Source organism: Arachis hypogaea, chromosome 1, assembly GCF_003086295.3.
Source record: "Arachis hypogaea cultivar Tifrunner chromosome 1, arahy.Tifrunner.gnm2.J5K5, whole genome shotgun sequence".
NCBI classification, from domain to species: domain Eukaryota; kingdom Viridiplantae; phylum Streptophyta; class Magnoliopsida; order Fabales; family Fabaceae; genus Arachis; species Arachis hypogaea.
The window spans coordinates 329,108-342,261 of NC_092036.1; the positions used below are offsets into that span (position 1 = coordinate 329,108).

The 13,154-nt window shown below is 35.9% G+C and overlaps 2 protein-coding genes across 3 annotated transcripts; both read left to right on the top strand.

Annotated features, from left to right (window-relative positions):
* Nucleotides 1-4,288: 4,288 nt before the first annotated feature.
* On the top strand, nt 4,289-8,141 carry LOC140173024 (protein FAR1-RELATED SEQUENCE 5-like). 2 transcript variants are annotated; one of them, XM_072234408.1, is made up of 3 exons: nt 4,289-4,652; nt 5,372-5,491; nt 7,149-8,141. In XM_072234408.1, the coding sequence occupies exons 2-3, from the start codon at nt 5,393-5,395 to the stop codon at nt 8,139-8,141; spliced, it is 1,092 nt and encodes a 363-aa protein (XP_072090509.1). In that variant the 5' UTR covers nt 4,289-4,652; nt 5,372-5,392. The 2 variants fall into 2 exon arrangements, with proteins under 2 accessions (XP_072090509.1, XP_072090510.1); XM_072234409.1 differs by having other exon boundaries at nt 4,314-4,652; nt 7,072-8,141.
* Nucleotides 8,142-8,144: 3 nt separating this feature from the next.
* Nucleotides 8,145-10,424, top strand: LOC112784424 (protein FAR1-RELATED SEQUENCE 5). The gene is made up of 3 exons (XM_029293371.2): nt 8,145-9,356; nt 9,604-9,671; nt 10,138-10,424. The coding sequence occupies exons 1-3, from the start codon at nt 8,145-8,147 to the stop codon at nt 10,343-10,345; spliced, it is 1,488 nt and encodes a 495-aa protein (XP_029149204.1). The 3' UTR covers nt 10,346-10,424.
* Nucleotides 10,425-13,154: the final 2,730 nt, after the last annotated feature.

Genomic DNA, 13,154 nt, shown 5'->3' on the forward strand with positions numbered 1-13,154 from the left:
AACAACATCTGCAGTCCTTTTCAGCCTCTGAATCAGATTTTTGCTCAGGTCCCTCAATTTCAGCCAGAAAATACCTGAAATCACAGAAAAATACACAAACTCATAGTAAAGTCCAGAAAAGTGAATTTTAACTAAAAACTAATAAAAATATACTAAAAACTAACTAGATTATACTAAAAACATACTAAAAACAATGCCAAAAAGCGTACAAATTATCCGCTCATCACCAACGTATCCCTAAGCTCGTTGCAGCACAATTAAGACGACGACAATGCTGACATGGCCATCGAAAAGTTCAAGATTACTTCACAATTCATACAGATTATTAGCAGCAATGCCCACAAACTGACAAACAGATTCACATACAATAATCACGAGACTTTTTCTTTTTGTCTCATCACTTGTCACGAGATATTTTACGGTTTTATCTCCTGTGTGGCAGAAACAGAAAAGAGTAGAAGAGAATGAAAATTACACACAGATATATCATGGTTCAGCTGCTAAGTGCAGTGCAGCTTACATCCAGTCTCCATCACAAAGATGATGGAATTTCACTGTAATCATTCTTGATTACAAGCACCAATTCTCCCTAGAAACTACCCTTCCTATATGGGACAAGTCCAAAATCTAAACCCAATCCTGAACTTGACTTGGTTACTGCCAAGCTTTCAACTGTAAAGTGCTAACCCAACTTACAAGGGGATTCTCACAGAATCATGAAACACAACACAGATGTACAAAGGAACTCTAAGGACATCTATGACTTTTTCTTTTAATTTTGCACTCTCTGTCTTTTTTTGCTCTATGGCTTTTTCATACAAACCTCACTGTTTTTCTTTTTCCATGAGACTCAAGACATGACAAAATTAAATAGAAAAATACAAAACAGAATACATTGAAGGAGAAGAAAATCTGTTAGCTTAGGTAGCTCTGAGAACTCTATGTCTTGCACTCTCACTCCTTGCCTCAAGCCCTGGCTATTCTCCCTTACTTATAGGAGGAAGCCTTCACGGTTGAAACCAAACAAACCAAGCTAAACTTCTTCTTCTTCATGCAAACCGGTTCGGCCAGTGAGAAAGAAGAGGAAACCAAATGCTTTAACCAACATGCAATTCCATCTTGCCTTGCTCTTCAAGATGAACTCCTAGTCCTTGATGCTTCATGATGCATGACAACTCCTCCTGCTCCACTTTTGATTCCTCCTTCACGTAGCCATCCTAGCTACCTTCTGTGATGAGTGAACTCAAAAGTAGAGACGAGCCATCCCTCCAGGGATCTTCCTCTACTGACCGAAATCTTCATCATCCATTTTTGGAATGGAAAAGCTGAGATCTCTTCACCAAATCTTACCATTCATGGTTGAAGATCTTAGGCACTACATACTTTATGTTTTCTTTTTCTTGCCATCATTGTGATGGTCTTGTTACTTACTCTTCCTTCTTTTCGGTGGCTCAAAGTTTTTTCCATAGCTGATGTGTAATGACCGAAAACAAGAAGCAAGATGAGAGAGAGGAAAGGAAAATTTGAACACTAACTAATGGATCTTGAGAAAGTAAATTAAATTTTCACTTCCCTTTGCTTGAGGTAGCGTGCCTCATTAAAGCTATCAATCAAATCAACTTCAATTTCTCTCTCATAGTTCTAAGGTCTGCATTAACTCATCCTAATAAATTTTGAATTCCATCACATGATGAGAGAATGAGATCCGTTGAAAGCAATGAAACTTTGCTTTCTTTTCTTAATGGTTTCGGACCAAACTTTGGTCTATTTAGCAAAGATTTCAATTGGGCTGGTAGTAATAATAATCCTTTTTGGCCCAAACAAAAATAACTTGCTTCAGCCAAAATAATTAAGGCAATTTGTTCCAAGGCTGAGCTATAAGTAACACATTTGGGCTTGCCAATTTTCTTTTCTTTTGGCCCAAATCAACGCGACTTCTTCTAAAATTTCTTGACTTATACACTATTTTGTTTGCAATGGTATTATAGTCATGATTTTTGAATGATCATAATTAAATTATGAAAAGTATATATTACCAAGAATCAAGTGCAAGTAAATGCCTTAACGAAAACATAGAATTAATGATTTTTCGTATTTCCATTGATTGATATTAAGTGCATGTTTGGGCGCCATTATTTTGTTAAAAAAAAATCTTTTTTCAATGAAAAAAGATCTTTTTTTATTTTTTAACGTGTTTGGCAAATTTCTAGTAGTAAAAATAAAAGCACTAGTAAAATAAAAAAAGGATCTTTTTTGAGAAGCTGTAATTTACATCTTTTTTTAAAAGATCTTTTTTCCTTAAAAAAAAGATTTTTTCATGTAATAAATAAACAAAAAAGTACTTTTATATTGTTATACCCAAACATAATTGATAGATAAAAAGACCTTTTTATATGAGATATCCAAACATAAAATTATTTTTACTTCTCTATAAGATCTTTTAAAAAAAGATAACTCGAAAAAAGATCTTTTCTTAGAAGTTCACCCAAACAAGCCCTAAATGTCTTAAGGGAAACAAAAAATCAAGTGTAATCAACTTAATTAATGTATATTATCATTACCGTCCATTATTATTATTATTATTTAATGTATTCTTAAATATAAAAATTAAATTATAAAAGGAATATTAAGTATTGATTACAAGAATGCCTACTAGTAAGGAATATGATATTATAATTAATATCATTAATAAATAGAATTGATAAGAATATGATAAGTGGAATGATAAGAGAGTGAAATAAAAAATAAAACTATTATTAAGTGATATAAATAAAGTAAATTATAAAATTTTTTAACTAATTATGACCGAAAATTTTTAGTTACCAAACTTCTTCCTCTTATATTAGGGGAGGATATAATTACAGGCACTAACATATTTTATTTCACTTACAAAATACACTTAATTCAATGTACACAAATTGGTAACTTGTTAATTTACTTACTAATTAATTTTTTAGAAATCACAAAAATCTTTTGATAACATCAAAAGTGTAAAGTAAAGCATAAAAGAAATAGCTTAAAAGAATGTGGTATATAAACACCGAATTTAAATTTCAAATTGAGTTACTTAAACATATTTATTATTTGTTATCCCAAATAGTTTAAAAGAATGTGGTTTATCACATATTCATGAGAAACTATATACGACAAGATTTTTTTTATGATTGGAAAAGAAACAATTTTCTCTACAACAATGATCTAAATGGATCAATCCATGATCTTTTGGGGCCTATCTCCAACATTGAAATGGAAGTTTTGAATTTATTATCCGATTTTCTCTCTTTTATTTCCGGTTACAGTTCACTATATCAAAAAATCCTAAGTAATCAAACAACCCCAACCCAATCATAACATTTCAGGAATGAAACAAGGCTCAACAACAACAAGCCCATTCACATCCCTTCAACGGGATTCTCATGCTGACCTGGTCTCCCCATCCACCGCTTAGCTACAATGTGGAGTCTTTGTAAACCAGCCCTGCAAGGCTGCAACCTCTGCAAGCTGTTCAGAAAGGTCTGCGAGCTGCTCTTCCAACTACCAGCAGAAATCCACGTGTCAGCTTCACATCAAACAAAAGAGCATATATTTACCTTTACATCTGTACGCTATAATTTCCCTTTTTGTTTATACTTTTTGTTATTAAACTCCTATTCCTAAACTACACATCAATTGAACATAATCAATCAATATTCAATATAAGTGACATATAACTTTCCATCAAAAGAACACCATCTAGAAATAGATAACTATATACTTACGGAAGGTTTTCACATGTGCCAGTCAGCTTTACTGGTAATTTGCTATGCTATATACTATTAAGTTATAGGTGTAATTTTTGTCTTGTAGTGTCAATGTGAATGACTAAAGAAACCTCAAATCCATTAGAGAAAAGTCAAGAAAATCCATTAACAGTAGCGGCTTCTACAACTTGGCGCCGTGCAACTCATATGTTACTATTAGATAGCTGAAAATGTTTATAGCCGCAGATGATGGGCTGTTTCTTCAAAGGGCCATTCACACATTGTTTGGGCCATATCTATGATGAAATCATAAAGAAAGGGCCATTCTCTTATGAACTCAAAATGTTTCTATTTTTTTGTGAGAGTACTATACCAAATAAGAATTCTCGTGGATGGAAGAATAATGAAAGCCAAATTGAACTTTTGAATCAGGGGTTTGAGATGGTAGGGAAAAATCCAAATGAACCGTACGGTCTTGTTGAAAATCTGAGAACCGACTATTTTTTTATAACCAGCCCGGTTTGAAGGAGTTTTTTTTTTTGTTTAATTGGAATTTTAGGGGAAAAAAAAGATACCAAAACACCCAATGCAGCCATTCCCATTCCCCTAATCCTAATCCCCCAAAAGGTAACCCTAACCTCATGTGACGACGGCACCATAGTCGGAAGCTGACCTCACATCACCGCCACACCGCCGGCTGTGTCGTGTTGTTCCTGTCGACGAATACCGTGTGGCTTCAAGGAATTCACCTGCACCGCGGCTCCGTCATCTTCATCGTGGCTTCTCCTTGCTCCGTGGCTCCTTGCGCGGGATCGTCGTCACTGTAGTAGCGTCGTCTCCGTCGTGTGCGTCCTCTACTCGGCCAGACTAGTTGGTTGTCTCTGTCTTCTGCCTCTCTGCTCTGTTGGACAGGTTGGTGCTCTCCGTCGACGAAATATTTTAAATTTGAGCATGACTCTTGAGAAAGGATAAGAGTATGAGTATCCATCATTGATAACTTAACCAACAGTTCTAGTATACATGACCTGGTTCTGTTTAGTTCTGATTTGGCTTCCCCATTACTAGCACTGCTTTCACAGTGTTGAAATAAAGATCCAAAGGTTTCTGGCTTTCTGCTGTTATTCACAGTCCCAAATTGCTTGTGGTCTCTCTTAATATCTTGAGTTTGTTGAGTATGAATATGGTTGTTGAACTTTTTGAATTTTTTTTGAATTTGTTTAATTTTTTAGTATGGGGCTGTTTAGGTTAATTTCTTGAAGTTCTGACTTTGTTGAGTATGAATTTGATTGCTGAGTTTCATGAAATTTTTTATGTTGCTGAATTCTAGAATATTTTTGAATATGTTTAATATTTGAGTAGAAATATATTTAGGTTAATACCTTGAATAGCTGAATGTGTCGAATGTGAATCTGTTTGTTGGTTCTTTTGGATTTCTTGACTTTGTTGAGTTTTTTTAGTATGAATCTGTCTAACTTAGTTTATTGAATTCCTTATATTTGTTGAGTATGAATATGTGTGTTGAATTTCTTGAATTGGTTGAACATTTGGTGGTTGGCAACATCGTGGCAAATGATGAGTAGTGACGCTAGAGTTGTTGAGTAATTGAGTTTGTGTGATGGGTATCATTTCAGGTAAGGGAGTGCCAGTGGAGAATGACATCGAGTAGCAGCAAGGCGGAAGACCCGTGGAAATGGAACGTGGCGATGGTCGAGCTGTTTTCGCAGGCGCAAACTGATTATGCAGACGAGGGGGTATGTATGCGATTTTATCTAGTTCGCCAAGAATGAATAGGGTTGATGGTGAGGTATTGAGGTGTGAGAATACAGTTGTGAGCAACATGTAAAGATTTATTGTTAACTAGGTTGTTTAATGAGGCATTGCCGCTGTGTAGGTAGTGGGAAGGTAACATAGCTGTAGGTGTTTTTATTTTTGTGGCTCATAGATGGACAACGTGAGGGTGCTTGTTGGTTGAAATGTGCCATGACAATTTTTTTAGTATTAAAGAATGGTTTAGGGACACTGAGGAGTGGTTATGACTGGGTTAATTATGTTTCAGGTGAAGTTGTTAAATTTGTAGGCAAGTTATTTCATGCTAACTCATTTTATAATTTTTATTTCTCGTGAAACCAATCTTTTATTAAGAAGTTCAAAATCCAGAAGATCTGAATTTATGGTGGTTAGCGAATTGAGCCATCATTGTTGTGGGTGATATGCCTTTGGAGAAAAAAGATGCAGGAAAGTAAGTAAACATGGAAAGACATTCATAGAAGATGGAAACGAAAAGAGAGAAAAGAATGAGTGAATGTGTTGATTCCCTGTGAGTTTGATCGACTCTTCTCCTATCGCCACTAAGTTAATTTAAATGAATGCTTAGGCCTCTCCTATCGCCACTCAGTTAATTTAAATGAATGCTTAGGCTTTTTAGTTGGGTTCTTGAGTTAGACTCGTGAGTTTCGATTAGTTAATTATTTTTGCCGAAAAGATATTACTAAAGTTAGAATTACGCCTTTTTTATAATGTAAAAATTAAGAAAATTATAAACTAGAATTCCTCTGAAACTCTTGTAATTAGGCAAAAAAATGAATCATGATTAATTAGTTAAGATTTTACACTAAATGTCAGATTAAGAGTTAATATTTAGTCTGATGATGTGATTTAATTCAGTATGTCTGGGTTTTGATCTTTTTAATGAACAATTAGTTTGAAAGAAATTGAGAATTATGAATTGAGTTTTGTTAATAACTCCTGTAATTTAGAGAAAAATATTTCATTATAACTAATTTGTAATTTATTTCATTAGTAATTGTAGGAGTTGTCAGAGAGGGTAAGTTACCGGTAATTGTTAATAATTTGTGATTTATTTTATTCAATAATTGTTAGACATGTTTGAGAGAGTAACTTGCCTTCAGTTTTTTAGAAGATGAGCATAATGTGTAATTCTATGTCAGTGAATTATGGATTTTGTACATTAAAAAATTAAAAAGAATGTGTTATGTGTTGTGTATCTATGAATTATAAATTTTTTTGCTTATATCCTACATCAAAGTCATGTAAAAAGAATGACTATAAGACGTGAAATAATTGAGAGCATTAATAAATAAACAGGTCTCTTGTTAACTTTGTGTGGTGTACAATTTATGAATTTAACTAAATTAATATTCATGGACGAGTAAAGTTGAATCACATTTGCAATCTGTGGAGTGTGTGGATAAAATAGACTATGCTGAGAGTTGCAACCATGAAGTAGAAGGAGTCGTTTATCAATTCTTAAGTGGTTTTTTGTCGACATACAACTATTTGACTCAGCTTAATTTGATGGACCTTTGTACAGGAGCTCCACCAAAATCTTTGCCAAGTTTGTGATGTATGTTTGGTTTTGCCATCATGGTCTTGTTGACCTTTTTGCAGGGAGCATTGTTTGACCTGGGCACTGATGGTGAAGTTGTGGTTGGAGATTTGGAGTGCGATAATGGGGGGGCGTCGGTTGGATATATAGATATGGGTGGGCTTAGATCGGAAGACGTTCTTCTAATGGAATTTAACACGCCTGAAGAGGTAAGAGGTTTCTATAATAACTATAGCCGCATTAAGGGGTTTGCAACAAGACAAGGAAAGAAGGTAAGAAATATTGTCGGAGACATTGTGAGGTATACTTTTGTTTGCAACAGAGAGGGGTTCAGAGAGAAGAAATGGTTGGAGAAGACTGATATAAAGAGGGAGCATAAAGTGGTAACTCGCTGTGGTTGTGTGGCCGAGATGAGGATTAAGAGGAAAGACGGTTGCGGAAAGTGGTATGTCTCGCGATTTATCGATGAGCACAATCATGAGCTTCTGCCGGGAAAGTTTGTTGATTTCTTGAGATCACACAGGAAAATTTCAGAGGTTGAGATTGCACATCTAACCAGCATGCGGGATATAGGAATTAGTATTCCGAAGATCTATGAATCGTTTGCAGCCCAGCTTGGTGGCTTCAACATGGTCACGTTTACGAAGCAAGATATGTATAATGAGGTGAGGAGACAAAGAGCATTGCAGGATAGAGATGTAAATGCGGCCATTTGGTTCCTAGATGGTGTTGGTCGTGTTGATGGGAAGATGTTTTGGAGGCATAGATTGGGTCCTGGACAACACTTGTGCGACTTGTTTTGGAGTGATGGGCGCAGTCAGTATGATTATGGGGTATTTGGTGATGTGCTGGCATTCGATGCGATCTACGGGAGGAACAAATATAATCTACCCGTAGTGGTGTTTTCCGGGGTTAACCATCACAACCAGACGTGCGTATTTGCCACGGCTTTAGTGTCATGCGAGTCACAGGAATCTTACGTATGGGTGCTTGAACAATTTTTGGAGTGCATGGGGGGTGTAGCACCGAAGTCGGTAATCACCGACGGGGATTAAGCAATGCGCATAGCTATTCAAAAGATTTTTCCTACTGCTCATCACCGGTTGTGCGCGTGGCATCTTCTTTGGAATGCGACGTCAAATATTTGTGACCCACGCACGCAACTTTTTAAGCATTGCATGTTGGCAGACATCGAGATAGACGAATTTGAGGTGATGTGGGAGGCAATGGTTGAGGAATGTGGCGTGAGGGAGGTTGAATGGGTACAGGACTTGTATAGGAAGAAGTATTCATGGGCAACTGCTTATATTAGAGGAAGATTCTTTGCGGGGATTAGAACAACTTCTCGGTGCGAGTCTTTGCATGCCAAACTGGGATGGTTTGTGGAAAGCAGGTATGGCGTGATTGAATTTGTGACGAACTTCCAGAGGTGTGTGGATTTTCTTAGAGACAATGAGGATGAGATGGAATTCCGTTCGTGCTACGGGACTCCGGTCTTGCAAACTCAGTTCATAGAGTTAGAGAAGTCTGGTGCGACACGATTCACGCGGGAGATGTTTTGGAGATATCGTGAGTCACTAAATCGGTGTGTGCGGGTGAGGATAAACGCCTGTGTTGAGATAGAAGGTGGCCAAACTTTCACTGTCCAGAAGTACCGCAAACTAGGAATGATATGGCAGGTTAAGCACGAGAATACAACGAACACCTTCACGTGCTCCTGTTTGAGAATGGAGTCCTTTGGGCTCCCATGTGTACATATACTAGCTGTTCTGGTGCAGCTTGATATTGTCGTCATTCCTGATACCCTCGTGTTGCGACGGTGGTCGAAGACAGCAAAGATCGACATGGATTTGGAGAAGTTCCCGTGTCCGTCTGGGGAACCGTCGACAATTTACCGTACTAGGTTGGGTGCATTCTCACAATTGTGTAAGAGGCTCGGAAGGGTTGCTTGCATGAGCGATGAGGATTTCAAATCCATTTCGCAGAAGGTGGTGAACGACACGTTATCTTTGGAAATGAAGTATGGACTTCGAGGGGACAATCCCGTGTCAAATGAACCGCAAGGAGGAGTTAAGGATCCGGTTCGTGTGAGAACCAAAGGGACCGGATGTGGCAATCAAGTGTCTCCATCAACTGGTAGGAAGCGACGGAAATGCAGCAGCTGCGGAGGATTGGGCCATCGAATGACTAGGTGCCCAGGTGTGGGTGCATCAGGGACAACTGGCTTTGGACTTCATGAAGTGGCAGGCACTAGCGCCCAACCGGTTCCGGTAAGACCATTTAATTGTATTATTTTTTCAGGTAAGATGAATTAATTGTATCATGTTATGGTTAGCACTAGCGGGTAAGCATTGAGTTGCAACTTTGGGAATATGTTGTTTCCATTTTGGCAATAGGTATTGTTAGCGATAGTATGATGTGTCTCTAGGGGTAGTCGGCTAGTGTACATTATGATGTGCGTTGGTTGAAAGATCAACGTCGTGAGTCCATGTATACATGTTTTTGTTGATGTTGTAGGCAGATGATCCGCTGGAGCAGAGAAGGTCAAGAAAAAGGACATGCAACCTTTCCGAAACATATACCAGGTACTTCTGATTTTGAGCAATTACAAAGTTTGCAAGCCAGTGGTGATAGTCAGGAGGGATGTATGGTTCTTCCGGAGTAGATGATAGATAGAAGTGTGTAGTTAATTTGATCCCAAATGAAGTTATGAATCACATTATGGACTGTTAGTATGTGCCGAAGCTATGTAACACGTTATGGATTGTTGTTATGTCATATTTTTGGAAATTTTCTAAAATATGCTTGAGGAATACCAGTATGTATGTCACACACATAGACTCTGATAGAGGGTACTTCGAGGGTGTCTGGTCATGTGTGGTGGCTTTTTCCAATCTTTTGGAATTTTTTGTTTAATTTTTTGGAACTTAAGGGGGGTGGCAGTAGGATAATGACTATGGTTGAATGACGATATTATCTTTACGTGACCCTGTTAATGTGTTGCCTGTTTGAAGAATTTTAACGTTGTTAAGTTTACTGTGGTTTTCTCAGCTCCCATGATGAAGACACCAACTCATTGATTAATATTTATAACTGCTTGGTGGACAGGAACAGGAAAAAAAACTGTAAAAGAATGAAAATGGAGAAAATAAGGGTTAAGAGAAGATGTGATTCGTGCAATTTTAATTATGTTAGACATTACTGTGACATGTGCGTGTGTGACATGATATATACATGTTCATGTCTTTTTTATATTTGAGTTAATTATATGAATGATAAGGGGAAAAAATTGTGCAATTAAGGGACAAAATATGAGAAAATAAAAATCAACATATTTCGGATATATGTCAGATAGGGATGTTACATATAACAATGTCATGCTATACACAAGTAAAATGTACATACATGAGGAACTTACAATTCCTTCTGGTTATAAGAAAATTAAATAATTTTTTAACTCTATCAACCTAAAAGAAAAGAGAAAAAAGGAATACTCAAAAATGTTGGAGCAATTGTATATGAGTAGGATTGTTAAAAACGGAACACTTTAAAAGGATAAGTAAACTAGGAATTTTTACTATAAAATGCCTTCATCTTTTTTCCACCTGAAAGAGATATCGTCTCTTCTATCATCTAATTAGGTAATATGGCAAGAAATAAGCTTTTTAACATAAATAAGTAACTAAAATATATTAATTTCCATATGTGGCATGTACAGAAAACTTTACCAAAGTGTTAGTAGTCATCTTAGGAGGGGTACTTCTAGTGGGGCTACTAGATTTAGTTGTTTTATGTGTAAAATATATTTTTTAATATTTTAAAAATATAAAATTCTATTTCTATCAAATGCATGCTTTTTGATTATTTAATTTTTTATTAAGTTACTAATTTATTTTTAGATAATATGAAATATGAAATAAATTACAATCTTAAAATAATTAATTGTATTTATATATATCAATCATTAAAAAATAAGAGTAATAAATTAGGAAGGTTTTTAACATAAATGTTTATATTCATGGAGTACGTACTCAATACTAAATAAAAAAATTGAAGAAGTATGCTTTTTCAATCCTAAGTTTTAGCGTTATAAATTTTACAACTAAATTGACTATATTTTTATTAGTTCTTTCTTTGACTGTATATTATATGTGACTTAGTTTTTTTTGTTAAACTTGGGAGAGTCTATCTTTCTTTATACCTATGTTAAACAATTCTGTTATTAATTTATTTAAACTAATTAACAAAATTTTTAATAAAGTTGACAACATTAAATATTTAATTATTCACATATCTAAAAAGATGTTTATGTAAATTTGTTAAAAAATAAATTTTATTTTCATAAACATCTTTACATCAAAATAAATTTTACAGTGATAAAACAATACTACTAAACATATTTATGGTTAATAACAGATTAATTAGTATTCTTATCTTTTAATGGTTGGTCAGTGGTCCATATAAATACAATTAATTATTTTAAAATAGTGATGCATTTCACGTTTAAGATTATATATAAATTATTAACTTCATAAAAATTTAAATAACTAACAATGTATATTTATTAATCAACCTTGACGATGGTATTAATGTAACACATGTATTTCATTGGTTTTCTAAAATTTGTGTTTGTCATTCTAATTTTTATCGGATTTAATATATGCGTATATTTTGCATAAATTACTATACGAGTAAGGAATTCGCGCTCCTCCAAATTGGGTCAACCATTTACAATGAAAAGTGGCAAAATATGTTGGTAAATTAAACAGCCTTAGATCATGTGTGTATGTTACGTGGGCATCGTTAGTTAAGTTAGATATGCACAGGTATAATTCAAAAATCACAGCGTTCTACTAAATTCAAAGACCAATGCCTGCATTCATTCACATTGATACAATCCATACAAAAGGTGATTGTGGATTGTGTGCTCCTGCTCACAAGCGGGACCACGCTTTTCCACAAAATACAACAACAACATTTAAACTTGTTCCTAATTACGTTAACAAGGCATTCATATTATAACACACGTGGCATCCGAGCCACTTCCACTGTCTCGGACACAAAGAGCCGAGGATAACACATACATGCTTAACAAAACAGAAGGAAGGAAAGGTAACATAACTTGTCATGGCTTCCGAGCACGGGAAGATGTATGCCATGGCAAAAAGATAGAGACTTAAGTGGCAACGGGCGCAAGCTAGGCAACACTGCGAAGAACTTCGCGCCACGTCATTTCACTGTTGACTTTGACTTCCAGCTTGTTCTGATTGGTTTCTGAATTCACAATGTTTGTTGCAGTCCTCATTCTAACTTTGCCTTCGTTAAGCTAATCACATGAAATGGAGTGTTAGTGTTAGATAATGTCGTGGTGGCTGATGGGTCAACATGTTAAACTATAAGAAGATGACCAAAGTTTGCAAAATAATGGCATTTATACCTTCTTCGGAAGTAAGGCAGGGTTGAAGTTGCCATCATGTTGTAGCCAATACAAGCACCAAATTGGAGTATCATCATCCCTTATAGTGAAAGGAGATATTTCCCAGAAGAAAATGTCAGGCATTTGGCTAGTAAAGCAAAGTGAATAAAATTAAATTTGGGGGTTTATCGAAGAAAAGTTTCCTTACCTGTCTGGACGGAATGGAACTGTGGGTGGGTATTCTATGGCCCCCCAAGTAGTAGGATCCGGAGAGATCACATGGAAACTTGGCAAGTTCCTATCAAGTCTAAATATCTGGCCAAGCACGACAAGCTGCAAGAAGGCGAGAGATATATGAATACCAAAATGATCATCTAAGTTACCAACAGTAATGAAATGCGTTGCAGGTAAGCATTGGTTTTCCAGGCAGACAACAATAACTCACTATAGTCCTCATGTTCCGTTCCCTTCTGGTTTTGTTCTCATCAGTCCTGCAAATATCAAGCGCTAACACCTTACCTTTTTTAACATCCAGGACCATCATGTACCAGCTATGAGAAGGCTCCAATATCGGCACGAACACCTGTGTAGTACAAAGTGAAGTTACTTTAGTTAATCCTCCTACCAGTTAAAATAGTCATTACATTGTCAT

Excerpts from the sequence above, each read along its gene's own strand:
- LOC112784424 (XM_029293371.2), top strand. The coding sequence starts at position 8,145 with ATGCGCATAGCTATTCAAAAGATTTTTCCTACTGCTCATCACCGGTTG. Across the intron at positions 9,357-9,603 it reads CTAGCGCCCAACCGGTTCCG|GCAGATGATCCGCTGGAGCA; the intron begins GTAAGACCATTT and ends TTGATGTTGTAG. Across the intron at positions 9,672-10,137 it reads CTTTCCGAAACATATACCAG|CTCCCATGATGAAGACACCA; the intron begins GTACTTCTGATT and ends TGGTTTTCTCAG.
- LOC140173024 (XM_072234408.1), top strand. The coding sequence starts at position 5,393 with ATGACATCGAGTAGCAGCAAGGCGGAAGACCCGTGGAAATGGAACGTG. Across the intron at positions 5,492-7,148 it reads CTGATTATGCAGACGAGGGG|GGAGCATTGTTTGACCTGGG; the intron begins GTATGTATGCGA and ends ACCTTTTTGCAG.